We start from the raw sequence: 25207 nt of genomic DNA, 5'->3' as shown, positions 1-25207 counted from the left end.
TGTGGTACCGAGGAGTTGAACCCGGGTCTTCGTGCATGCTAGGCAAGTGCTCTACCACTAGGCCAAACTCCTGGCCTCTAGTGAACACTTTTGAGCATCCTCTCAAAAGAGCAAGGAAGAAGTTTCTGGGTAGATAAGGCATAGAGAATACACTTGTCCATGTGGCTTAACCGGAAATATCTATAAAGCACCTGCATATGTTAGGCACTGTGCTTAGGGCCCTATATTCCAAAGTGATGAAGCACTGAGTAGCATGAGGCATCTATGACAGACACACAGGGTCTCGGTGCAGTGTGGGTGACATTCTGATGTAGAGTGGTGTGCTGTTAGAGACACAGTTTATAGTTTGATAAGGGAGAGTGTAGGGGTGAGAGAAAGACAGGGCCAAGGCCAAGGTAAAAGAGCCTTAAGTACTGTTGCTATTGCATTCCCCCAAAGCTATGTGGGAGTTCCAAAACCAGTTCCCATGAACGTGATGGCATTGAGAAATAAAAATTTTACAGCTGTAATCAAGTGTGGAAGTAAATGAGAGCAAGCAAAGGCTGTCTAGAGCTTGCTGGAGCAAGGAGATCTACTAACATCCTCTGTGTCTGGCAGAGACTCAAAGGCAGCTAGAGATGGAGCAATGCTCCATGTCCAAAAGAGAAGCTTTCAGGTACCCTGATGGGTGGTGGTGGGAGTGGGTGGGCTGTTGGCAGGCAACCTGGAAGCAAAGCATCTTGGGTGGTTGGTTTGGAGCATATTTAACTGTCAATGCCTGGGCCTAGGTTAGAAGCAGAGACACTTAAGGCAGCTGCCTGTTTCCTGTCATGTCCTGGCCATGTGGACCAGAGGGCAACAGGATGACGACTTAGCAAGCTGGACTGATTTCCTAGATTTGTCTCTATAGACAGAGGGCTGTGGTCCGAGCTGTGTTTTGTTGATGGTCTGGCTATTGTTTTCTATTTAGTCTCTTGAGTGAAGATATGGCTCAGCGTGGATCTCAACTCAACACAATTGGTATCCTTATAAGAAGAGGTCCAGCCACAGACACACAGGAAGAAGGCCACGTGTCAACGCTGGCAGAGAGGGGAGTGATGTAGGCACAGGCAGAGACACCAAGGATGGCTGCAGCACCATCCCTTGATGGACTCATAATGCCATGGTATTTATTGAAGGTGGTGGAAAATGGAAGGTTGGGCCTACCTGGAGAAAGTAGGTCACTGGGGAGAACCCCAGGGGCTCTGTCTTATCTGGATCCTTTTCTATAGCCCTGTGATTCTTCTTCCTGTCCTCCATGAGGCAAGCAGACTCACCATGTCCTCCCCACCATGGTGGATTGACACCTTGGAAATCACACAAACAAAATAAATCCTTCTTCCCTTAAGTTGTTTATGTCAGTTGTCCTGTAAGAGCGATGCAGAAGGGTCTAATACACTGTGGGAAAGGCAACTCTTTTTTTTTCAAGTCTTTCCATTTCCTTAGGAATAATATTCTTTCTGATGGATGAGGAGAATTCATTCATATATATATATATATATATATATATATCACATTTCTTTTCTTTTCTTTTTGCTAGTCCTGGGCTTGAGCTCAGGGCCTGAGCACTGCCCTTGAACTTTCTCAAAGTTAGAGCTCTACCACTTGAGCCTCAGCACCCCTCCCAGGTTTTTTTTTTTTTTGTATGTGGTACTGAGGACTTGAACCTGGGTCTTTGTGCATGCTAGGCAAGCACTCTACCACTAAGCTAAATTCCCAGTCCAACTCTTTTTTTTTTTTTTTGACAGCCCTGGGACTTGAACTCACAGCTGTCCTTGGGCTTTCCTCAAGGCTAGCGTTCTACTACTTGAGCCACAGCATCATTTCTGGCTTTTCTATGTATGTGGTACTGAGGAATTGAACCCGAGTCTTCATGCATGCTAGGCAAGCACTTTATCACTAGGCCAAACTCCCAGTCTGACTCTTTAGTTGTACTGAATATGAGACTTCATTTTGACATTTCCATTACATGAAAATAATGTACTTTGATCATATTTACCATCCTTACTTTGTTTTGTTTTCTCTTCCCCTTCCCAAATAGTCCCCTTCTCTTTCAGGTCTTTTGAATTTTGTTTTCACTTTTTTATTAACATTTATTGGTTGTACAAAGGGGTTTCATTGTGGGATTTCCATACAGGCATACATACCCTGATCAAATTCACTCCTTCTATCATTTCCTTTTAAAATAATTCCAGGGAGCCACTGGTTCATGCCTGCAATTCTAGCTACTCAGGAGGCTGAGATCTGAGGATCAAGGTTTGATGACAGCTGGATAGAGAAGTCCGAGTGTCAGCCTTGAGTGAAAAAGCCAAGCAAGAGCAAGAGGCCCTAAGTTCAAGTCTAGTACTGGCATGGAAAGAGGGAGGGAGGGAGGGAGGGAGAGACACAGGGAAAGAGAGAGAGAGAGAGAGAGAGAGAGAGAGAGAGAGAGAGAGAGAGAGAGAGAGAGAGAGAGAGAGAGAGAGAGCGCAGAGGAAAACACCAAATCAACAAGAGGAGCAAGGGCCTCAAGAACATGTCTCTGAGTTCCTGTACAAGAAGAGGAGGAAGAGAAGGAGGAGGAGGAAGAGGAGGTGGAGGAGGAAGAGTTCTGGTCCTGGGGCTTACACTCAGAGTCTGGATGCTGTCCCTGAGCTTTTGTGCTCAAAGCTAGTATGTACTACCACTTGAACCACAGCTTCATTTCCAGCTTTTTAGTGTTTAATTGGAGGTGAGAGTCTCATGGACTTTCCTGCCCAGGCTGGCTTTGAATGGTGATCCTCAGATCTCAGCTCCTAAGTAGCTAGTATTGCAGGTAGAAGCCACCAGTACGTGGATAAAAGCAAGGTCTTTACTGACACCATTTAAGACTGCATCCCCTCTTTCCTGTTCTCTCTCCACCTAAGGACTAAGACATAAATCTTCTATATTAATATCAAAAATTTTTGACACATCAAACAAAAAGGGTCAGAGACTCCCATGGCTATTCAAAAATTAAACAGTTCTGTGGGGAGTTCCACACCCTCCCTGGCACTCTTTGACAGAACATTCTTTAGTCACCCCACAGCCATCAAAGCTATCAGCAGCAGCTGAACAGGTCTATGGCTAGCAGATCTGGATGTGTGACCCTTGTGTTTAATTAAGAAATGACAGGAATTGGGCACCAGTGATCCATGCCTATAATCTAGCTACTCAGGAAGCTGAGAACCAACAAGTCACAGCTTGAAGCCAGCTGAAGCAGAAAAGTCCATGATACTCCATCTCCAATTAACCAGCTAAAACTTGGACTAGAGGTGTGGCTCAAGCTGAGCACCTGGCCCTGAGTTTAAACCACAGTACCAAGACCAAAAAGAAAGAAGAGGGAAGGAAGGAAGGAAGGAAGGAAGGAAGGAAGGAAGGAAGGAAGGAAGGAAGGAAGGAAGAAAGGGAGAGAGGGAGGAGGGAAGTAGGGAGGGAGGGAGGCGGGAAGCTAAGGAAAGGGAAGGCAAGGGAAGGGAAAGGAAGGGAAGGGAAGGGAACAAAGAGATTTGAAGTCAAAACCATAACCTAGAAAACTGAGCTGGGCCTTAGTGCCTCAAACCAGCAATCCTAGTTACTCAGGAGGCAGAAATCTGAGGATCCCAGTTTGAAGCCAACCCTAGCAGCAAAGTCCACGAGACTCTCACCTGCAATTAACCAGCAAAAAGCCAGATGTGGGGATGTGGCTCAAGGGGTAGAGTGTTAACCTTGAGCAAAAAGGCTAAGAGATAGTGCCTAGGCCCTGAGTTTAGGTCCTAGTATCTGAAAAAAAAAATTGAGTGGTAGAATGCTCTGCAGAGCTGCTTCCAGCTGGTGATACAAGTTCCCGGGCAGTGGTGCAGATGAGCATCACTCCGGGAATGACGCTGGTATTTGTTTTTTGTCTGATTGTTTTTGGTGGCCCATCTTGAAAGCCATCGCCTTCTGTGTGGGAAGCTTTGCCTTGTGACTTGGAGTTCTGGTCTGGACTCTAGGTGTTAATGTGCGTAGTTACCTGTGCCATGGATCATGTGGTTAACACAGGCCTACCAACACCCATGCTTATTGCCTTGGTGGCATAGCTGGTGATAGAGAGAAGCAGGAGCTGTGCAGTCTTCCAGTGAGGGGGCTTGGCAGCAGCAGCAATTATGTCCAGCCTCCAGAAGGTCCAGGGATCCAGCACTGAGATACTATGGGGGCAACAGGGCCACTGTCCTTGCTGCTCAATCCTATGGTGTAACTGTGGACTTGCACTTGGCTGTTCATGTCTATCTCTGGTCATTCATCTCTCCTGAGCAATCTGCAAGCTACTCTGTGATAATGTACTGAATTTTACTTCCTTGAAATAAGTCAGAGTTCATTTTTCTTACATTCAGGCTGCCGTACCTCTCCATAAATTTACTCTGTTGTACCTTTGATCCAATTGCATCTTTATATAATACAACGATGGTAGGACTGGAAAATTTAGAACTAAGAGAGTTTTTCAGAAATCCCAAGCTCTTAAGAATAATCTGAGCTATTTGCATGATTAATAATGCAAAGCAGTTGCACAAGTGATTTAAGCTTAAGAATCTATGGAAGCTATTGAAAGGTGTTCTGGGGGGAATCTCATTTCTTTTTTGCTAATAAATTGGCTCATATATTGAAATTTCCAAAGGCCTTGCAGGTTGGGATGAAAGTATTACTTATAATGAATCTCACCCTAGTCATATTCCCAAGTCATGGTACATATCTGTAGGAGTTTGGGATAAAGCTTCTTGATTTCCCTTATTGCTGCAGTTCTCGCTGGTTTCATGCAACCACACAGGATTACTAACTTGTTGATTAGCTTTGAGTGGTTGTTAAATTCTCAGTGTCTGGGGGATATCCCAGACAAAGAAAAAAATACCCTTTGCCAGTGGCCTTCTCCTTACCATGGAAATATCTATCCAACCACCTCCAAACCAGAGGTGTATTTAGGCCAAGGATTTGGTGAATGTTCCAAAGATGAATTTTATTAGGATTTTTCCAGGAGGTAAGAAGAGGGTTATTAGTGCCCCGCCTTTTTGCTTTTGCTATTTTTCATGCTTTTTTGATTGGGGCTAGCTTCAGATCATGATTCTCCTGTCCATGCTTTCTGTGTTACTGGGATTATGAACACGAGCCACCAAACCCAATTCATTCTTTGTTGTTGTTGGCTGGTCCTGGGGCTTGAACTCATGGTGTGGGCCCTGTCTCTGAACCTCTTTTTGCTCAAAGCTATTGTTCTACCACTTGAGCCACAGTGCCACTTCCCCAACTGATCCTTTGAACTTGCTAACATTTTTGCTTAAACTGGCCTCATACTGCTGTTTTTCCAATTTCTAACTGTAATACACACACACACACACACACACACACACACAAACACACACAGAGAGTAAACATTTAAATTGAACAGTTAGTGGTATTTCATACAATCAAAATGTCATGCAGCCACCAGATCTGTCTAGTTCCAAACCATTTTATACCACACAATAAAACCTATATTACTTAAGCAATTCTCACCTTTCCCTCTCCCTGTAGTGTCTTCCAACTCCCAATCTGCCCTCTCTTTCAATAGATTACCCATTCTGGCTATTTTCTATAAGGGAAATTGTATATAGCCTTTGTTTCTAAGCATATTTTCAATGTTTAGCCACGTTTTAATATGTATCAGTTGTTTATTCCTTTTTACAGGTGCCTAATGTTCTATTGCATAGATATATCCCAAATTCTTTGTGTGTACATGCTTATGTGTGTGTGCATGTGTATGCCAATGCTTGAACTCAAATACTAGCACACTATCATTGGAGCCACCGTTCTACTTCTCCACTTCCAGCTTTTATGGTGCACAGACTTTCTTACCCAGATTGGCTTTGAACTGAGGTCCTCAGCATTCTGAGTATCTGGGATTACAGGTATGAGCGATTAGTGCTCAGCTTCAAATACTTATTTGATAAACATCTGGGCTGCTTTTACCTTTTGCCTGCTCTGAATAGTGCCCCTATGAGCATTTCTGAGTAAGGATGGTTTGAATCTCTGTTTTAAATTTATTTGGGGGAATGTTGTGATCAAAGATCCTGGAAGCTTAGAGATCATTTAGACTCGAGCTCATAACAAATGAGACGCAGAGGATGATGGGATTTCACTTTGACCTCCTGGATTTGACCAGGTCTGAGTCAGGTACTCCTCATGTTCAGATTGCAAAAAAACTTCTCATTAAAAATTAGCCTAGCCATGTGCCAGTGGCTCCTGCCTGTAATCTTAGCTATTCAGGAGTCTGAGATCTGAGGATCTATGAGACAGGCAGAAAAGTCTGTGAGACTCCGATCTCCAATTAATCTGCAAAAAGCTAGACATGAAGCTGTGATTCAAGTGGTAGAGCACCAGCCTTGAGTGAAAAAGCTGAAGGACAAAGCCCAAACCCTGAGTTCAAGTGCCTCCCGGAGTCCTGCCTGCTCTGCTGGCCTTAAGGGATCTGGTCATGGGTCAGGCGTGTCCTCAGGGCGCGGCTGGGGCTCTGACCTCATCTGGCTCCAGATGAGTCTTTCGTGGGGTGACCTTTGCCTTGGTATCAATGGATGATGGAAGTGATCAGTGGAGGTGGTAGAAAAACCACTTTGTTTCCCTCTTTCCAGGAAGAAAGCAAACAGCCGAAGCTGAGGTTATGGAGGAGGCTGGAGTCCTAGTTAGCATGTTCTCTTTTCACATGTAGGCTACCTCAGGGTGAGTGAGTCAGGCTAGAGACACCTGCAAGCACCATGAAGGGAGAATTCAGTACAGAACTGAAGCCATATAGGAAGCCATAGACCATGGTGGGCGCTACCCAGCAGTTCCATCATGCCCCTGCCTTTGACCTTGAGAGGCTGAGTTTCTCCAGCATTTCAACTTCTCAAGCACTTAGCCTGGAGCCCAGCCTATGACAGATGCTCTGTGAGAGTCTAGTAATACACAGGAATGGTGTTTACCATAGGGATAGGTTATGTTGGGGCAGGCAGAGCTCCCTAGCTGCCACCTGTGCCCAGACATTGAGAAGCAAGTCAACAGGAAATAGACACTGGTCATTTATGGGTTCAGATCTCAAAAGAATCATGTTTCCTGCCCCTGGTCACCCTGGCTTCAGATGCCAGGGGTCTGATTGACAGAGGTTGTAGGCTTTGTTATTCACTTATTAGTCTAATGGACAGAGCAGCTCTTGGCTTCCCAGGGCTGGGCTGCTTTTATTTCCCTGCTGTATTCTTTGGGTCTAACTTACCACCAGGGGACATCTGCATTATCTAATTTATTCCTTTGAAGCATTTCATTTTTGCTGATTGCTGTTTAAAGGTCATTTCCAAATAAACATGGAATGAAAGGTCATTGTACCCAGCTGAAAAAAAATCATCTTGAAGCAGCTTTGAGCCTGCTCAGTGTTAACACTGACCTCCTCCTATGACTTGTCTGTGGGCTGGAAGAGCTGACTCTTCGGGTGGCATGAGATTCACTGAGTCACCTATAGTCTTGGCCCTGTGATTAAGGGTGTATATGTGTGTGGGGGGGATGGTCAGATGTCAATGCTCAGAGATTCCATTGCACATCTTCATCAAAGTACAGGGCACACTGGGAGGTGGGCAAGAGATGGGAACTGGACCAGTTTTGGAAACCATCAAGGTGTTACACAGGTTCTGAGGGGCATTGAAAATAATCTTGCTCCTGTCCAAGATGAGTCAGTCATCTAAGGGCTGATCTCAGAACCTGTGGATTGGCTCAGCAGATTCTGCAGGGACATAAAGAAGGACTATTATAGTTAAACACCAGAGAAGCGTGCCTCCATTTTGTGTTTTCCAAGTAACAAACATAGAAGCTACTTGAAGGCAAGACTTGGGAGTGCATGCTGGTCCTGGGCAAGTACCTAAACTGCACAGTGGTGGGCTGCACACTGAGAAGAAAGACTTGAGCTACAAAGACCCAGCTGCCTTGAGCCAGATCCTTTCCTTCGCGTGGGAATGAGGGCCAACAGGGCAGACTTTTAACAAGACATTCTTCTGCATGATTGGATGGGGAGGCGGGATGCGGAGCTGCCCACTGAACATCCCAGACAGAGAGAAGGATATTTGTCCAGCACGTTGGTGAGGGAAAACTGTGGTGGTCAGAAGGAGAAAACAGGTGGAGCACAAGGACGTGCTGGTCACTTCCTATCGAATCAGTGTGTTAGTGCTTGTGGAACTACAATGAAATACCTGAGGGTAGGTACTTTGTAAAGAAAATAAGTTTATTCGTCATAGTTTTAGAGGCCCCCTCCCTTCCAATTGGTTCAGCTTCTGGTGAGGTGTTGGCATCACAATGGTAGAAGAGAGATCATGTGGCAAGACAGGAAGCCAGAGAGAGTCAGGGTCCAGTCTTGCTACTTTACCACTCTCAAGGGAAGGAACTCACTCTGTGAGACCAGCATTAATCCCTTCTGGGGAGCAGCACCCCAATGACCTCATTCCCATCTGCTACGCTTTCCCTCTTAAAGATTCCACCATCTTTTAATGCTGTCATTTTTGGGGACCAGGTCTCCCACATATGAGCCCTTGGGGTACCATTCAGCACATCAAAATCTTAGTAATCCCTCAAGGAACTAAGAGCAGATCTCGGTCCTGAGTGGGTAAAGTGGGTGCCAAGAAAGAGGGACATCTGGTAGAAAGGTACTCGGGTTGAGAACCATTGGTGTAGGGAGAGTGGGGTTGTTTGTCAAGCTGAGGTCTCGCTATCTTTCTGCAGTCAGGCCTAAGGTGAGAAGACAAGGTCCCTCACTTGACTCATTGTGGGAGGGAAAGCAGCACTCTAAGGTGTCCAATCTAGCCTTCAGTACCTAGCTTGCTCCACTCTGCATTTTAGGTACACCAGTGCTGGAGAGAACCATCAAGGGGTTAGAGAGGACCAGAGGGAAGCCACAGAGATGCTAACACCCACGTAGAACACAGAGAAGGCCTTGTGGAAGAGAAAAGGAGTTGAGCAAGACAGAGCCCAGAACACATCATTACATATAGATGGAGACTAGATGTAGTCTTGCTTTGGTGTCGATATCACCAGGGATCTAGCTTAGACCAAGGAAAGTCATCAGCAAGAGCCTTCATTTTATTAAGTTGAAGACTCTGTCAACCAGAGGATGTGCTGTTATTTTATGAACCTCCCAGAAAGATAAAGAAAAGCAGCCTCAATTTAAAATACTTGTGTGCACTTAGGAAATAGCTAATTCTTACCCAGTTACCCATGGCTTACTTCTGTAATCCTAGCTACTCAAGAGGCTGAGATCTGAGGATTACTGTTTGAGGCCAGCCTGGGCTAGAAAGTCCATGAAACTCTTATCTCTAGTTAGCCAGCAAAAAGCTAGAAGTGGAACTGTGGCTCAAGTGGTAAAGCAGTAGCCTTGAGTGACAAAGCTAAGGGCCTAGACACTGTCAAGTTCCCTCCTGCTGCAGCTCTCCCAAAACATGATACCCATAGTACCCGATTCCCTGTCCCCTTACCCCTTTTTCATGGTCACCAATCTCCTGGGTACCAGGAGGTTTCTTGTGTCCCTGGATTTTCTCCCAAACCTTCACCATTGTTCTGGGAGCCTTTGCTTTTGAGGTTAGAGAATGATCAGCCATGATGGCAGCTTTTCACCTGTTACCTGGTCCAGAGTAGTTGTCCTGTGGTTGGAAAATGAATCCAGATTTTCAAGATGTAACTTGCGGGGTGAGAGGGAGGAAGAAAAAGTACACCTCAGAATTGGCCAAAAATGTAACAGTGAACCTTTGTGGCACGCCTCGAGGGAGGGCAAGACCCAGGCTGGACTGGAGGTGCAGGAAGGAGCCACTTTTGTAGCAGTCTCCCAAAGTAGAGAGAAGAGCACCCCCCACAACCGGGGAGGGTAATCCCTGTTGGGATTACCTTGTGCCTTCTGCCCCTGTGGCTGAGGGTTGAGCCAGATGGTTTACTCTGGTGATCCTAACATCAACTACCCAATCTTTTCTTTCTTTCTTTAACAATGCAGAGAGAAAGCTTCCAATATGACAGCTTGGTACACTAGGCAAAAGGCAGGAGGCCTTTCCTTGCATCCTGTGGGTTAAATAATAAAGAACAGCGTGGGTGGAGGGGCAGATGGCATGAGCTAATGGCAGCTGGAGGCTGCTTGTCTTCATTAGTGTCACCAACAGAAGGCTTCTCCTTACACAAGGGGTGGCCCGTGGTCACCCAGCCGGTGTGCTCACCCCAGGAGCCTTCAGGGATCAGCCTGGCCTAGATTTTGAGACTTTAATGAACTCTCTGGCTGGCAGGAGCTCCTTTCTTTACTTCCCCTTTTGCTTCTTAGTTCTGTAAAAGCGGCTCTTCTTTGTCTTAGCCAATGGGTTCTTTTCTTTTCCTCCCTTCTTTCCTCCCTCCCTTCCTCCCTCCCTCCCTACCTTCCCTCCCTTCTTTCTCTTCATCCCTCCCTCCCTCCCTTCCTTCTTTTGAATTCAGGGGCTTGAGCATGCCTGGCAACTGCCCTATCATTTGAGCCAATGTCCTAGTCCTTAGGTGATTGTCCTTCCTTTACCTCATGGGTCACCAGGGATATAAGTGTGCATCACCACATCTAGACTTAGGACAGTGTTTTTTAACTGGGAAGATTCTGACCCTCGTTTGTCATGACTGGGCTGTGGTGCTGTGGGTGTCTGGTGGGCAGTCCCCTGGTGTGCACAGGACATCCCCCCACCAAGAGGGATCTGGTGTAGTCTGACCATCGTTTCTGTAGCTGAGAAGTCCTGGCCCGATGGTAGAGCATCTGCTGGGTTCAAGAGATGGTTCTGGATTTTTCTACTGGCATTGATTTGGATGGTGTTCCCCGTGGTATGGAGACAAGAAAAGACAGCACATATGCAGACTCAGAGGGTGTAAGGAGGAACTTCTTTCTGACAACCCTGCGCTGTGCTCCTTTTTTTTTTTGTGGGTCATGGGGCTTGAACTTGACCTGGTGCTGTCCCTGGGCTCTTCAGCTCAAAGCTACTGCCCTACCCTGGGTCTGGGCATTGTTGGTGAGTTCTTTAGCTCAAGGCTATGGCACTACCCTTGAAACAAGCCCCCACTTCCCATTTTCTAGTGGTTAATTGGAGATAAGAGTCTCAGGTCTTTTTGTACCCGGGCTGGCTTTGAACCTTGATCCTCAGATCTCAGCCTTTGAGTAGGTAGGATTATAGGCATGAGCCACCTCGAAGGGCTCACCTTGTGCTACTTTTGTGTCATGGTGCCCAGGGGTTTGCTGGGGACCTGGTTGAATCTGATTTCTGACTCATCCACTCAGGGTGGAGTCTGACTTGCTGTATCTGTGTGCATACATGCATGCTGCATGCATATGTGTGTGTGTGTGTGTGTGTGTGTGTGTGTTTGTGTGAGTGCGCGTGCATGCACATGCACACATGCATGTGCTTGTGTGTATGCACCAGCATGAGGACTTGAATTCAAGGCTTGGGCACTATTCCTAAGCTTTTTGCTCACATGGTACAATGTCAGCCACACCTCCAGCTTTTTGGAGGGTATGAGTCACACTCCCCTTCCAGCTTTTTGCTGGTTCATTGGAGATAAGAGTTTGAATTGTATGATCTTCAGTGCTCAGCCTCCTGAGTAACTAGGATTATATTCTGTATCATTACCTAGCTCCTGGGAGGGGTCTTGGAGGAGTCTGTTCTGCACTTGCCGTGCAGTAGGCAACTGACATGAACCTAGTGTTTGTGTCCCCCAGCCTGGGGAAGAACTATTGCTTTCCATGTGAGCCTTTGAAAAGCCCTTGCAAAACTGTGGGCACATATGGACAGTCAGCTTCCCTTCACTTATACTATGTGGGGTGGACAGATCAGGTGGTCCTGCTCTTCCCAGACTCTTCCCCAAGAGACCCGATTCTCACATCAGTGTCCTGATTGGTTGCTCTGGTTGTTCTTCAGATACCCCTAGAGGAGAGGTCAGATCAGGCCTTTTGGGTGTCCCTGATAAAGAAGGCCCTATGGCCCCCTGGTAGTGAATATTTGCTTTATGTAAGTGTCTTGCCTTCTCTGTGTGATGTCATGGCACCATGATGGCTGGCATCCTTTCTGCTAGCAGATTTGTGTTTTTCACCTCCGCTTGCAATTTCATTATCTACCCAAGCTGTCCTCTAGCATTTCATTCCTCTCTACCTATTACTCTCTGCTTCCAGCATCTTCCCCAGCTCCTCCTGGGAGCAGGCCATGCCCAATGCTGCAATTTTGTTATTTACTGACTCAAATCCTCAAGTTCTTGCTCCTCAGGAGCAAGAGACAGAAAAGGACTGGGCCAGGCACTGGTGGCTTATACCTGTAATCCTAGCTACTCAGGAGGATCTGAGGATCATGGCTCAAAGCCAGCCCAGCACAAAAATTGGTGAGACTTTTATCTCCATTTAGCCACCAGGAAACCAGAAGCGGTCTGTGGTACATAGTGATAGAGCACTAGCCTTAAACCAAAGAGCTCAAGGCAGAGCCCAGGCCCTGAGTTCAAGTCCCATGACCACCCTCCCCAAAAAATTAAAATAAAAAAGAGGTAGGGTTCATATTCAACTCTTTAGTTTCTCTGCTTAATGGATCAATATATATATATATATGCATCATTAAAAATAGGTACAAGATTTTTTTGTAATTAATATCTGTGATGCCAGGTAGATGCTGGGGTCTGTGTCTATGTGGATTTATGGATGAATTAGAGCAGAAAGAGTATATGCCTTCTAAACTTTCTTTTCCATGGCTTTACCTGTTTATGTGGAATTGTCCAAATTCTTGAGGTTAGTGTCCACCTCTGTCTATGCCTTTGTCTCCCCTTTAAGAATGAGAACTTGGACACTGGTGACTCACTTCTGTAATCTTCATTACTCAGGAGGGTGGGATCTGAGGATCACAGTTCAAAGAGGCCAGGCTGGAAAGTTCATGAGACTCTCCAATGAACCACCACAAAGCCAAAGTGGACCAGTGGCTCCAGTGATAAGGTGATAGTGGGCTAGACTTGAATGAAAAAGCCAAAGCACAGTGCCCAGGCCCTGGGTTAGGCCCCAAGATTGGCACAAAAACAAACAAGTGAGAACTCTGGATCAGGGTGTGGATCTACCCCAGAGCAGTGCTGGAGCAGTTAGCCAGGATTCATCAGAGCCTGATTCCACTCTTATATCTGCATAGGCTTCCAAAGCAGTAGTAAGCAGAGCCTGGCAAGCAAGGATTCAGAGTGGGGTGAGCTTGGCAAGAGAATGATGAGCATTTAAGGGAAGAAAGTCATCTTGGAGTAAGCTCTCTCAGGACCAACCAGCCTATCATACAAGGTCCTGCTAGCTAAATGTTCTTTGATTAATTTTGGGTTTTAGGGTTATTGTGAGATCATTCACTATAAGTCTTGCTTTGCAGTATGCACTAGAAAATTAATTGTCTTAAAATATGTGGATCACTGTTCATTTATTTGACAAATACCTATGATGTGTCTTTTCTGCTCACCAGAGGGATTATACATATTTATTGCAATTCCCTTCAGGGCTGAAAAAATGAATTGGTGTACATGTTAGGAACGCTTTCCACAGATGCTGGAGTTACTTTGGACTTTGGTGTAAACTAAATAGGTGAATTCATTTACATAATTGCTTTGTTTCTCCAACCCAGAGACAGTGTTTCATTTATTCTGTTCACTCTGCAGCAGTGATTTCCAGTCTGGGCTTCCTGAGCTTGAAGGGACTGCCTGGATCATACGTATCAATTATTAATATTTGCAAAAGCAGAATAAGGCAAAGGCAAATTAAAATCCAATTTCGTGGCTTTGGGTTAGAGAAGCAGCCCCTGGGCTACAGCCTGGTCTTTCAGGCTGATCTGAACTTCATATTCAGTGTGCTTTTGATGACAAAAAATAGGGCAAGAAAAAATTATGCTTTGTAAATACATAAGTGTTTGTCAATACCTTGCGTGATAAATCTCTTCCATCTTTTTTTTGGGGGGGGGAGAATGAGTTATAGTCTCACAGAGTTGCCTATATGTTAGATAATCCATGAGTAGTTAATCAGTACAAAGAGGTTTTGCTAAAAAAAAAAAATGGACTGGGCTAGGCATAGTGGCTTCCATGTGTAATCTCAGCATACTGGAGGGTGGGGCAGAGGATTGTGAATTTGAGACTAGCTTGGGCTACATACAGAGTTCCAGATCAGCTTAAGCTACACAGAAATAACTTTTGTCACCAAAACAAACAAAAAAAATGGGGATGCATTCCCATCTTCCCTATAGAAGGTTCTGGAAAAAATTCAGCCTAGCTCTGTCCACCAGAGAAGTAGCAAGTTTAGGATACAGCATTCTAAAGTCTAACTTCCAGACAGCTTCCTCACAGCATCTGGGGTGGTGGTGGTGGAACATGGGGGTTTGGGTCCTTTATAAATCCCAGCTTCCTGTGCTGACTTAGGAGAAAGGTGGAGCCCTAGTAGGCACAGATCTTTTTGCCCTGACCTCAGGGTTCCCTGGAGGCTTTGATGGGCTTTGGGGATGACCAGAAAACAGGGTCTCTAATGGATGGTGGGGTACATAGGTCTCCAGGCACCTCCAGCCTCAGAGGTTTTCCTGAGCCAAGACCCCACCAGCCATTTGTCTGCCAAGCTGTTGGTAAGAGACAGAAATTTGTGGAGCACTGATGTGACAGGTTCCTGGTAGTGACAGGCAGGCCCCAGGGGCTGGGGAGGCTAGGTGAGAAGGGAAGAGGGAAGGAAGTCCCTTCCCTAGGCCTCCAGCTCTCAAACAAACATCTCATTCTGCAGCTGGCCTGTTGAAGAGTTAATGAAGGGAAGAAAATTCTTGCAAAATAATTGATTACAAGGAAGGACGTAAAATTTTCAAGGGAGCCTGACTCTCCAGAGAGCTAGGTGTTTTGTACATTCAGGCAGCTTTGGATGCGAGCACAGAAAATCTGTATTATTGACTGAAGGGCTTGAGAATTAGATGCCTTGGTTTCTTCAATGAGCCTTAATTTCGGTGTGCCAGTCTATTTTATGTCTTATTAAAAGCGTTCTAAGTTATGAAAGGGACATAGGCTTATATAAAGGCAGGAGGATCTGTTTTAATTGGTGTGACTTTCTGGTCTTCTGTTATTTGGTTTTTTGCCATTGTGATTCCAAGTGACATGTATTTTTGTATATTGCTTTATTTCATAAAACATGATACCATAAATATTTCACATTCTGCTATAAGGTTTATGATTTTGACTAGCTACATAGACACCCACTGGTTTATTTTCTGTAATTTAAGCCATATTCCTCTCTTTTTTATTAAAGAATTTATTAACATTGATTTTCACATCATATTTAAAATGACATGTTTAACAAACAAGTATTCAAGAAGCATATCCCTTTCTTTTTAAAAATTAGTGTATATGAATTGTGTAAAGGTTTTTTTTTTGTATTAACTATTTTTTTTTGTCAGTCCTGGGGCTTGATCTCAGGGCCTGAGCACTGTTCTTGCACTTTCTCAAGGCTAGAGCACTACCACTTGAACCAATGAACCGTTTCTGGCTTTTTCTATGTATGTGGTACTGAGGAATCGAACTTGGGTCTTTGTTCATGTTAGGCAAACACTTTACCACTAGGCCAAACTCCCAGCCCTGCATTAACTATTAATGGTAAATATTTTTGCTTTCCTTACAGTGCTGGCATTTGATTTCAGGTCCTCAGTCTTGCTAGGCTGTTGCTCTACATTTGAGCCATGCCCCCAGCCTTCATTATTTTTCTGATAAATTTTGAGTTTTTGCCTGAGGCTGGCTTCAGACCTGTGTCTTCCTATCTATGCCTCCTGCCTAAGTGGGATTACAAGCTTATACCACTGCACCTGGCCTAATCATCCTTCTGTGTTGAAAGGATTAGGGTGATGTATGTCTTTTTCCTCCTGTATTTTGAACAGTTTTATTCAGTAAGTTCTTAGGAAATTACAATTCTGGGTTAACTGCTCATAGGAACAGAGGGCACAGTGGAATTTACAAGGATTCCATCCTTCTTTTTAATTAGGCATGAGAACATTGCATCCTTCCAAACATGTTTGAGCTGTTATCTGTCACAGGTCCCCAAGGTTTTCTGAACATGTGTTAAGACTACAAATCCTCACCAATTACAGTGGCTTTTGGTAAAACAGAATGTATAATGTCTCAATTCTGTACTATTATTATTTTTGCAGTGCTAGGAATAGAACCCAGGGCCTCATGGATGCTTTGTAAGAACTTCACCACTCTATTATAGTCTCAGGCCTCTAATACAGTGGTAAAGACTGAGAATGTCATGAGAATGATTTTTTTTTTTTTGGTGTGGATCCTAGGGCTTGAATTCAGGGCCTGGGCACTGTTCCTGATTGCTCTACCACTTGAGCCATATCTCCACTTCCAGCTTTTTTGGTTGTTAAGTGGAGATGATTCTCATGGACTTTTCTTGCTCAGGCTGGCTTTGAACTGCGATCCTCAGATCTCAGCCTCCTGAGTGTCTAGAATTATAGGGGGAAAAAAGTGTGTGTGTGTGAGTATTTAAAGCTTTAGCAATCTGACTTTTCCTGTAGTCTTGCTTCAATGGTCATAGCCTTGCTTCGATGGTATTGTCATGGTTGAAGTAAGAGCCAGTGATTCTGTCTGACAGCCCGGAAGGGTCTGGGGTCTCCAGTGTGGGAACAGAGCAGACATGGAGCCACGGTGGAGGAGGGCTCTTGCCCCGTCCCTGTGGCCCCCAGCCCTGGTTTTCACTCCTACTGAGCAGTACAGGTTCAGAACCAAATGTTAGGTGCAGACTCAGGGCGGCTGTTCCTTGTCCTGTGGGCGGGGATTTCTCTGGACGATGCTGATGCTGAAAACGTTCTCTCCTTCAGTCTGTCACTTAGAGAGCAAGTGTCAAGGGCCGGGCTTGCTTTGTCCAGGGTAGCTGTCTACTCCATCTTCCTCCCTGGACCCACAGATGTGCACCCACCAAACTCGGCTTAGTGCTTCAGATGAAAATTTGGGGTGTGGTGGGGAGGTCCTCTCCATCTCTGCCTCTGAGGTCAGGCTCAGCAATCTGGAGCTCCCCACCGTTTTTTCTGGGCTCTGTTCTGCCCGCCCGCCCCACCTGTTCCGGGGCTGGCGTTGCCGGCTGTGAATCCGAGAAATGATTCTCCAGGCGGGATTGGCAGCCGGCCGGGGCGGGGCGTGCGGCGGCCACGTGTGCGCGAGGGGCGGGGCCGGCGGCGGCTCCGAGCGCGCGGGGGGCGGGGCCGGCGGCGGCCACGTGTGCGCGGGAAGCAGGAAGTAGCGGCGCAGCGGAGCCGGCGGGGCCCATGGAAGCGGACGGGGGCGGCTGGGGCGCCCTCGTGAGTCGGCTTTTCCCTCATTCCGCGCCTGCGGCGGGGCCGGAGACCCGGGGCCCTTTGTAAAAGAGCGTGGGCCCTGGAGCTGGAGGGGCGCCCTGGGGCCGGAGGGTCTGGGGAGTCCCTCCCCGGGAAGCTCTGGGGGCGGCCGGGACGCGAGGGGATCCCCACCTCCCGTCAGGCCGGGGGCGACGACGCGCGGGCCTTGGGCTTTGTCCGTCCCACCCGGTAGGGTGGGGCCCGGGGTCCCTGGGGTCCCCGGGAGCTGAGGCAGCTGTGGTCCGGCTTCCTCGAGGCCCCTCCTACTCACTCCAGGACTTACCTGGAAATCTGGTTAGACCTGCAGCGGGTCTGGGTGAGGCCCAGGGTGCTGCATCCCTCCCTGATCAGGTCCTGGGTCGGCAGCTCCACTTGGAGTAGCGAGGTGCCAGAGAACTTGGCCAGCCCCGTCTTCCAGTCCTACCCGCCCACACCTCAGTCCTTCAGCTGGCTTCCACTCTCGGCAGTCCAGCCCTGTGTGTGTGTGTGTGTGTGTGTGTGTGTGTGTACCACCAGCATCTCCGTCTGCTGGCTTCCACTGTGTGTGTGTGTGTGTGTGTGTACACCACCAGCATCTCATTTTCCAAGCTGTCTCTTGGAAAGGTGAGCAACAGGTTTAAAGGAAGGGAAAAGGAAAAACTTAAGAATTGGCTCCTTAGTGAGGAGCATCACTTCATGGTGCTGTTGTAGCAGAATGCGCACGTGGGTGGGGTGGTGTCTTGTTTTATTTTGGTTAGTACTGGGGCTTTCATTCTTGCCTGCCTTTTCCACTCATGGCTGGCCAACTACCACTTGAGTCACACCTCCACTTCCAGCTTTTTACTGGCAAAAACATTAGGAAATAAGAATTTCCATAGTTTGTCTTGCCTGAGCTGGCCTTGAACCTCAAGTCCTCACACCTCAGCTTGCTTGGTGAGCACTTTACCACTTGAGTTACACCTCCAGCCTGACCCTTTGCTGGTTATTTTTGGAAATGTAGTCTCATGGACTTATATGCCTGAGCTGGCTTGCAACGGTGATCATCTAGATTCCAGCCTAGCAAGAGCTATTGATGCCCAGCTTGCTGTTGGCTTTTTTTTATTTTTTTGAGGTCCTCTTTTGCTAACTCATAGTGGTTTATAATATTTATATCTAGCCCAGGAGGAAATCTGAGTCCCATTGTGTGAGTGAGCCACTTTAGTGGTGCAGTGACTGGTGTACTTCCTGGTCTCCCTGTTGGAGGCACCTTTTGTTGTCTTGGGACCGGCTGTCTTGCCAGCCATCTGCAGGGCAGGACTCATTTGCCACGTGTTAGTCTCATAGAAGTTGGTTCCGGGTAAGTCAGGTACTTCCCACTTTACTACAGAAAGAATCCCCCACAAGAATGGATAAGAGTCTGATGAAGTCTGGGTGTCCCCTGAGATTCCACATGCCTAAGCAGCTCCCAGAGGGCACTGGTGCTGCTGGGTTATTGGACCATTATCAAACAACAGATGGAAAGGAGTTCTCTGAGAGGCACTGGCTTGCATTTCCTCTGACAAATGCTGCTTCTTTGGGAGAGACAGGATGTTGCCTTTGACTTCCTCCGTGTCCTCTTCTCTAAAGCTCACTTGTTAATGGGGAGCTGTCCTATCTCAGTAGGAACATCCAAGGGCTTTCTTCTTTGCCTAGCCCACAGAATCCACTTAAACTTTTAGCTCTGTTGGTTCTTCTCTGTAGCTATCAAAAGCATGTTGGAATACAGAAGGAACAAAAGGTGTTTGTATTCTGACCTGATTTAGGTGATGTATACAAACAAGGTGTTTGTATACAGGTGTTTGTATTCTGACCTGTCTTAGGACTCAGAGGATGATAGTTCTGTGCCTATTTTTAGAAATTTTATCCTCTAGCAGCTAGATGTAGGTGATCTGTGTAATGTTTCATATATACATATATATGTATATGTATATATTCTTGGTATTATATAATGGCATTTGAATTCAGGGCATTGTGTTTGAAGATTGGTGTTCTACCATTGAGCCACACCTTTAACTCGGTTTTTTTCCCTTGGTTATTATTTTTTTGTACCAGTACTGAGACTTGAACTCGGGGTCTGGTGTTGTCCCCTAAGCTTTTTTTTTTTCCTCAAGGCTGGTGCTTTACTTCTTGAGCTATATGTCCACTTTCAGCTTTTTTTTTTTTTTTGGCTATTCCTGGGGTTTGAACTCAAGGCCTGAGCATTGTTCTTGGGCTTTCCTCAAGTTTAGAGCTCTACCATTTGAGCCACAACACTACTTCTAGCTTTTTCTATGTATGTGGTACCAAGGAATCGAACCCAGGTCTTTGTGCATGCTAGGCAAGTATTCTACCACTAGGCCAAACTCACCCTCGGGCTTTTGTTTTTGTTTTTGTTTTTTTAAAGCTGGTTGATTGGAGAGAAGAGTCTTAGAGATTTTTTTTCCCTAGGCTAGCTTTGAACTGTGATCCTTAGAGCTCAGCCTCCTCAATAGCTAGGATTATAGGTGTGAGCCATGACACATAACTCCTTGGTTATTATTTTATTTATTTTTATTTTTATTTTGCCAGTCCTGGGGCTTACATTCAGGGCCTGGCACTGTCCTTGGACTTTCTCAAGGCTAGCGCTCTATCACTTGAGCCACAGCACCACGTCTGGCTTTTTCTGTTTATGTGGTACTAAGGAATTGAACCCAGGTCTTTGTGCATGCTAGGCCAGTACTCTACCACTAAGCCAAACTCCTAGCCCTTCTTGGTTATTTATTTATTTATCTATTTATTTATTTTGTGGGTTATGGGGCTTGAACTCTTCAGCTCAAGGCTATCACCCTACCTTTGAGCCAAGCCCCACTTCCCATTTTCTAGGGGTTACTTGGAAATAAGAGTCTCAGGTCCTTTTGTGCCCAGGCTGGCTTTGAACCTTGATCCTCAAATCTCAGCCTCCTGAGTAGCTAAGATTATAGGTGTGAGCCACTTCGTCCGTCCGTCCGTCCGTCTGTCTGTGTCCTGCCCTCCTTGGTTATTTTTGAGATGAGATCTCACTTCCTACCCAGGAATTTCCTTGAGCTGCCATCTCTCTAATTTAGGCCTCCTGTTGTTGCTTGTGCAGCTGTAGCTAGGTACTTTTGTTGATATAAAATCTTGTGACTTTTTCTGCCTGGCATCATCATTCTCCTAATTTCAGCCCCCTCCTGCATCTTTTTTTTTTTTTTGACAGTTATGGGGCTTGAATTCAGGGCCTGAGCACTGTCCTTGGACTTTCTGAAGGCTAGTGCGCTCTACCACTTGAGCCACAGCACCACCTCTGGCTTTTTTTGTTTGTTTGTTTTTCTGTGTATGTGGTGCTGAGGAATCGAACTCTGGTTTTTGTGCATGCTAGGCAAGCACTCCTACCTCTAGGCTAAACTCCCATGTATCTAGATATGTGCTACTATATCCAGCTGTGGGGTTGAGAAGGAGTCTTGAGCACTTTACTGTCTAGGCTAGCTTCAAATCATGATCTGTCCATTCTCAGCCTCCCAAGTAGCCAGGATTACAGGCAGGAACCACCAGTCCCTGGTCATATAGCTTAGTTTAAAAGCAAACAGTCCACTCCTTTAGGGATGGCTTGCTAAGATGATAGATGCCAAGGGGTGGCTTCTAAAACAATGATCTGTTTTCATTAATTGGTGTTGAGACCATGCTGGGCTGTGTTTTGACTAGGAAGACCACATTCTGAGTCCTTAACATGCTCTTTTTCTCATCGTTTTCCTAGCACTGGTGCTGAGCAGTGCCTCACTTGGGCCCACAGTCTTTCCTAGGTTTGAACCTTGGCTGTGTTGCTGAACTCCATGGCATAGGCCTTGTCCTCCTCCTCTGGTTTCATTCAGGGGCAGGAGAGGCTGTGTCTTCACTTTTAATCTGCAGGCCCAGAGCTTCTGGCGTTCTTGTGCCAGGCTTGACAGAACTGAGCCAGGTGGGGTCAGGTCCAGCCCTGTGGGTGCTGAAGGCCAGGGGGAACTGAATGAGGCCTTTTAGGTGAAGACTCGAAACCCAGTGTTTAACAGAGCACAGGGTTGTTCAGCAAGTGGTGTTCTCTGCTCTGGAACTTTCCACAGGGAGAGGTATGACTTACTATGGTTTCAGAGCTAGGACTTTCAGCATGTCAACGTTTGGAGGAGATTCTCTGGGCTTAGACAAGAGGGAAGGGCATTCACCTTTCTTTTCTTGGAGTAGTGGTTTTAGGTCAAGTTCAGCACAGTTAAGATGCTATATTGACCAGGAGCACTGTCATTCATGGGTCTGTTCTTACCTGTCCTGCCCAGGTAAGCTGGCTCCTTCTGAGTCAATAAAGCCTCATTTGCTAGGAATGCCAGCTGTGGAAAAGCATCACCTCTGTTTTTAAGCCACAGGATAGAAAAGATGAGGGAGTCAGGCCACACACGAGCAGCAGAGCAGCAGAGGTGTGTGTGTAGATGGGAGATTTGAGGAAAGCCTTTCTTCAACAAGCTGGCATCAGGCAGGCCACACAAGGTCCTCTGGCTTCTGGTGCTGGAGCCATAGAAGGAAGGAGCCCCAGGATGGAAGGGCATGAACAGAGATGTAGGGATAGGACCAGCTGGAGCATGGTGAAAGTGTCACAGAATTAAGCTGTGGTATAGTACCTGGGCTGGGGACAAGAGCCCATGGAGAGATGAAAGGCAGAACTTACCTTGCAGCCAGCCAGGGACTCCTGAGGGGTGAGTGGAAAGTAGATGGAAGTGGTTTAAAGGGGAATTACAGTCTATCACTTGTATCTGCAGGAGACTGGGTATAACTGACAGGTGGGGGCAGGTGGGACATGCGGCTGTGACAGAGCTTCCAGAGCCCCTTTTCTTCCTCTAGGCTACACAGTCTGCATTCTCTGAGCTTTTAAAATTTTTCATTGTTTCAGTTTTTGCTACAGGTACTGGAGCTTGAGCTCAGGGCTTCATGCTTTTGCTGGGCTTTTTCATTCAGGGCTGGCTCACTGCCATTTGAGCCACACCTTCATTCCAGCTCTTTTGCTTGTTAAATTGGAGTTAAGAGTCTGACTGTGAGCTACTGGTGCCTGGCTGGGCTTTCTTCTCATTAGGGATTGCTTCTCAGCATAGCAACCTCTTATGTGGCCTCTGTGCCCCTCCCTGCCTTGTGTCAGGACTGTGGCTTGAACTCCATGCCTTTTGATCTTGCTTGAGCTACACTTCTACTTCTGGCTTTTTGCTGGTTAGGTAGTGATAAGAGTCTGACATATTTTTTTTGCTGGGACTGGCTTTGATCCTTGATCCTCAGATCTCAACCTCCTGAGTAGCTGGGATTATAGGCCTGAGCTACCAGTTGGCCCTGCCTTCTGTGGCCTCTCTTCAGGGGTCCAGTATCTCCTTTCCGAGATAGATGACTTCCAGGTACCCAGAGAACCTGCCACTGGCTGAGGGGCCTCAGCCTGGTGTGGCAGGCATGCATACTGCCAACTAGGATGGAGGCCAACCCAGGCAGGGGGGCTGGGGCATGTGTATGTCACAGGAAGGGCCTTCTGATGGCTGACCTTTGGCTCTTCTGCCCACAGCTGAGTCAAGCATGCTTCAAGGCTACAGCTCAGTGTTCCAGGCCTTACTGGGGACCTTCTTCACGTGGGCTTTAACAGCAGCTGGAGCAGCTCTTGTCTTTGTATTCTCTTCTGGACAGGTAAGGAACTTGTGGCTTTACTTGGGTTATAGAAGTTCTTGGGGACCCTCTCACATACTGTGAAGCCAGCCCCCTCTGTGCAGCCTGCACATGTCCCTGGCCGCACTTGCAGGTGGTAGTGGTCAGGTTTGTCCTTGGGTGCCTGCTTGCTAACACGGCTCTGTACCATTTTCTGTCCCTCTCCTGCCTCTTCCACCCCCACTCTAGCCTCTATCAGTGAGGAACCAGCAAGTAACCTCCTCTAACTCACTGCTTTGCTTCTTGTTTTTCTGTAATTTCTTCAGGTCTGAAGTGGGCTATGTTACTAGCCAGTCCATGAGGGAGGGGAAGGATCTGCTTCCTTTCTCTAGCTTTGTGGCTTTTCATCCCTTGGATGAATACAGACCCACCTCCTTATCCCCCTGAACACCCCTTACCTATCCACTCCATCCCACACATCCTTCTTTTTTTTTTTTTTTTTTTTTTGTCAGTCATGGAACTTGAACTCTGGGCCTGGTTGTTGTCCCTGAACTCTTCAGCTCAAGGATACTGCTCTACCTCTTGAGCCACAGTACCACTTTTAGTTTTCTGGTGACTAATTGGAGATAAGAGTCTCTTGGACTTTTTAGTAGCTGGGCTGGCTTTGAACCTTGATCCTCAGATCTCAGTCTCCTGAGTAGCTATGATTACAGGTGTGAGCCACCGCTCCCGGCTCCATACATCCTTCTTGAATCCCATTCATACTCCTGGTAGCCAGGCCCTATGGACCCTATATTCCTCATATCTCTCCCTCTGTACCCCATATCTTTACATCCCTCCTACTCAGCCCCTCATTCACCCACAGCCCCCTCCACCCCATATATTCTTGTACAATCCATATTTACCTATGCCTGAAATTCTCTTCTCCCTAACTCCCACTCCTTCTGTCCTCAGTTCCTGTATTGTTCAGCTTGTACCTGTAGAATTCTTAGGAGCAGCCCGTGAGTAACTGACTTCAATCTGTTTTGACCCACTGAGTAAGGGATCTGAGAAGGAAAACAGGAAGTTGGCAAGTTAGGCATCTATCTTAGAGACTAGTCCTGATGCAGATATCAGTCTCAGCAGTGAGATCCTGCCTCCACACACTACCTGCCTCCTCACCTCTTGGAGGAGGTTGGGAGTAACCAACCCATCAGTTCAAACTACACAGCCTGGAATCCTGGGTGGGTGGATGGGTAGGTGGGGCAGGAATCTCAGTATATAGGATGTCCAGAGATGTCACATTCACAGAGACAGACAGGAGAGCAAATGTCATCGAGGAAGAGGAGAGGATGATTAATTGTTGACTGAGTGTAGAGAAGTGTTGTGTATGTAGCTGACCCATTTCACCGCTATAATGTCCTTCAGGCTTATTCACAATGTCCTTTATGCCAGAATTTGCTTTGTTTTTAATGCTGAGAATATTCCATTGTCTGTACATTGCACATTTTATTTCTCTGTTCTTGTACAGATTGACACTAAAATATGTGTGTGTGTGTGTGTGTATGTATGTATAAGACTGTCCCTGGGGCCGGGAGTTTGGCCTAGTGGTTAAAGTGCTTGCCTAGCATGCATGAAGACCCGGGTTCGATTCCTCGGTACCACATATAGAAAAAAAGCCGGAAATGGTGCTGAGGCTCAAGTGGTAGAGCTCTAGCCTTGAGAAAGTCCAAGGACAGTGCTCAGGCCTTGAGCTCAAGCCCAGGACTGGCAAAAAAAAAAAAAAAAAAAGACTGTCCCTGAACTTTTTCTGCTTAAGGCTGACACCCTATTACTTCAGCCACAGCTCCACTTCCAGCGTTTTTGGTGGTTAATTGGAGATCAGAGTTTTATAGACTTTACTGCCTGCACTGGCTTTGAGCCATGATAGCTTAGATCTCAGTCTCATTAGTATCTAGGATTACAAGTGTGAACTACCAATGTCTAGTTTAAAATGTTTTTTTTTATTGGATGAAGACACTACAAAAGTTCCTTCTTTTTTCCTTCCTTCATTCTCTCCCTCTTTCCCTTCCTCTTTCTCTCCCTGCTCTTGAGTTTTTTTTTTTTTTTTTTTTTTTTGTTCAAGCCTGGTGCTCTATCACTTGAGCCACATCTCCACTTAGGGCTTTTTGATGGTTAATTGGAAATAAGAGTCTCATGGACTGTTTTCCCTGGGCTGGCTTTGAACCACAATCCTTTCACCAGCTCATTTATGGGCC

General features: G+C 46.5%; 1 protein-coding gene across 4 annotated transcripts in view; it reads left to right on the top strand.

Annotated features, from left to right (window-relative positions):
• Positions 1-25207, top strand: part of Slc39a11 (solute carrier family 39 member 11) — a 261761-nt gene that overhangs the window by 1898 nt on the left and 234656 nt on the right. For 2 of the 4 annotated variants that reach the window (XM_090350204.1, XM_090350201.1), the window contains exons 1-2: positions 17911-17960; positions 22894-23012. In XM_090350204.1, the coding sequence (XP_090206330.1) occupies positions 22905-23012 (108 nt within the window). In that variant the 5' untranslated portion in view covers positions 17911-17960; positions 22894-22904. Of the gene's footprint in view, positions 1-17238; positions 17322-17910; positions 17961-22893; positions 23013-25207 lie in introns of those variants that run through there. The other 2 variants (XM_090350202.1, XM_090350203.1) reach the window with 2 other exon arrangements.

The sequence above is a fragment of the Megascapheus bottae genome, chromosome 17, assembly GCF_031878675.1.
Source record: "Megascapheus bottae isolate mThoBot1 chromosome 17, mThoBot2.hap1, whole genome shotgun sequence".
Lineage (NCBI taxonomy): Eukaryota > Metazoa > Chordata > Mammalia > Rodentia > Geomyidae > Megascapheus > Megascapheus bottae.
Note: the sequence above shows the minus strand (reverse complement) of the source record. Positions and strands in the feature narration are given on the sequence as shown.